Below are 2,337 nucleotides of genomic sequence, written 5' to 3' on the forward strand. Positions count from 1 at the left end.
GAGGAATACAATAGGATTCAGGTGACCCGAGGTCAATTACTCTCGGTGTTAATTATAATGGAAAAATACAAGTAACATAAAAGGTAAGTTAACAAGAATTGACATAACAGCATTCTAACACATGTGCAAAGAAAACAGATTCAAATGAATTAGTAATAGATACATATTTACACAGGAAAAGTATGGCTAATTTCGCTTCACCCAATCTCGTAGGAGCGTTATCATAGAAAACGGGCGGTTCACCATAGAAAACCCACTTAGCGGGGACTTTACAACAGAAGCTCCTGTCCATGAAACGGAGGAATGCTCAGTGAAGAAATCTGCAATGAGTGATATTGAAATATTACATGGTCCGAATCAGCCTATTCTAGGTGAATATCACAGGAAACGACTTCCTAATGAAAAGGGAACAAGAGATTTCAACCCAGATCTCTTCAAGAAATATCCCTGGACCAGCTTCCAAATGTCAACAAAGTCAATTGTGTGCTTCCCCTGTGAAAAATTTCTCAGGGACCATTCCTTTGCATTCAGCAACTGGGAAAAGCCTGAAAGACTGGCAAAGCATGCTCAGAGCAACAGTCACAAATTAGCCATGTCAAAATGGATTGCATTGAAGATAAACAAAAGACAAGAAATATCAGTTTTGGTCCAACTTGATAATGCTCACAGAGACATGGTCAAAAAGAACAGAGCCTATCTCAGAGTGACTGTCGAGTCCATCCTTTTCACTGCACAACAAAACATTCCCCAAAGAGGGCATTCAGAAGATAGGTCCAACATTGGACAGGATTCAGATGTAAATCGAGGAAACTTGATAGAACTTTTGCATCTTCGATGTAGGGACATCCCATGGCTTGCCGAGAAATTAAATTCTCAGCTGGCAACACATCAGCAGTGGCTCTCACCAGACATCCAGAATGAGATTCTAAATATTCCATCTGACCTTGTTCTAAAGAACATATCTAAAGCTGTGGGAAAAACTGGGAAGTTTAGCATCATAGTAGATGAAACAACAGATGTCAGCAACAAGGAGCAAGTGTCTGTGTGTTTGCACTATATACACAATGGTCAGCCAGCAGAAACCATCCAAGAGGCTGCAAGCACTCTCAGGAGAAACTCCTGAAGAACCTATCTCCTTTACAGACCATCAAAGAGCCAGGATTGCTTACTATGTTGCCTTAGACAGGGTTCTCACTGAAATGAGAGAGAGACTTGCAAGCAGGGATACACATATCCTGACATCCCTGGCAAAAATTATATTAGGGAACGCAGTAGAGGATGATTTCAAGGCAGTGTCTGAATTCTACAATGTGGATCAAGACATTCTAATGGCTGAAACTGCCATTTTACACAATTAGTCCAGTTGCCAACCCCACTTTTTAAGGAAAGCATGCTTTGACGTCATTATAAAGTTTCATAGTTGATTCTTCATCTCTGGGCCATTCTGAGTCAAACTCAGCCGGGTGCCAGCTTGGCACCCTTGAGGAATTTTTTATACAGGCGATAAACAAAATGGCCGCCACGCCTTTCTGATAAATTCCATAAATTCCATATCGTCACTTGTAGACCATTTAGAAACGTGATCTTGATGTCTAAGCCCATGTTTTCAAGGTAAAGGGCTCCAAATATGATGAAATAAAAGGCGTATAATGAAATTTAATATCATATTACCCGAGTACTATAAAATAAATACTAAATAATTCTCAACTTTTTCTGAATTAATAGCCATAATTTATTTTGAATTGTGTTTTCAGCAGTATCTTCACTATTAATCACAGTTTTGTCATCTATAAATATGTTTCAAAGCATCTAGAAGTTAAAAAAAATAATTAAATAAAAATGTATGTATGAAATCAGCATCAAATTCATAATGGCCATAACATTAAATAATGATAAACAACAATGTACAAATCATGATTTTGGTCATATCTTAATTTGTTTACTACATAATATAGCATAATTTTTATATCTGTATAAAGCTTGCTTTTTGGGTTGAAGAAGCAATTAAAGAAATAAATTAACATTTAAATAATTCACAAAACCAAAAGTGTTCAATGCCAGAACGTATGAAAAAATAACCTGTAGATATTTCTGGAAATCAAGTGTTCATTTGCAAAACATGTCACATTTATATTTGTTTTGGAACTCATACACATAATTATGATTTATATTTAGAAACTCAAATACTTCTTTTTACATTAAAATATCCTTTAATATTTGAATTAACATAAATCTTTATGTTCAATCATCATCTTCTGTTGCATCGTACATTGTCATGGTGTGTTCATCGTAACGATCTGGTCCAGCATTACATTTACAAAACACTGAACAGGACAT

General features: G+C 36.2%; 1 protein-coding gene across 1 annotated transcript; it reads left to right on the top strand.

Moving 5' to 3' along the window:
• Window positions 1-325: 325 nt before the first annotated feature.
• Window positions 326-1,123, top strand: LOC136827181 (zinc finger MYM-type protein 1-like). The gene has a single exon (XM_067084951.1). It carries the CDS (start codon window positions 326-328, stop codon window positions 1,121-1,123), a length of 798 nt encoding a protein of 265 aa, XP_066941052.1.
• The last annotated feature ends 1,214 nt before the right edge of the window (window positions 1,124-2,337 follow it).

Source organism: Macrobrachium rosenbergii, chromosome 41, assembly GCF_040412425.1.
Source record: "Macrobrachium rosenbergii isolate ZJJX-2024 chromosome 41, ASM4041242v1, whole genome shotgun sequence".
NCBI lineage: Eukaryota > Metazoa > Arthropoda > Malacostraca > Decapoda > Palaemonidae > Macrobrachium > Macrobrachium rosenbergii.

Coding starts and splice junctions, on each gene's coding strand:
- LOC136827181 (XM_067084951.1), top strand. CDS start 326: ATGAGTGATATTGAAATATTACATGGTCCGAATCAGCCTATTCTAGGT.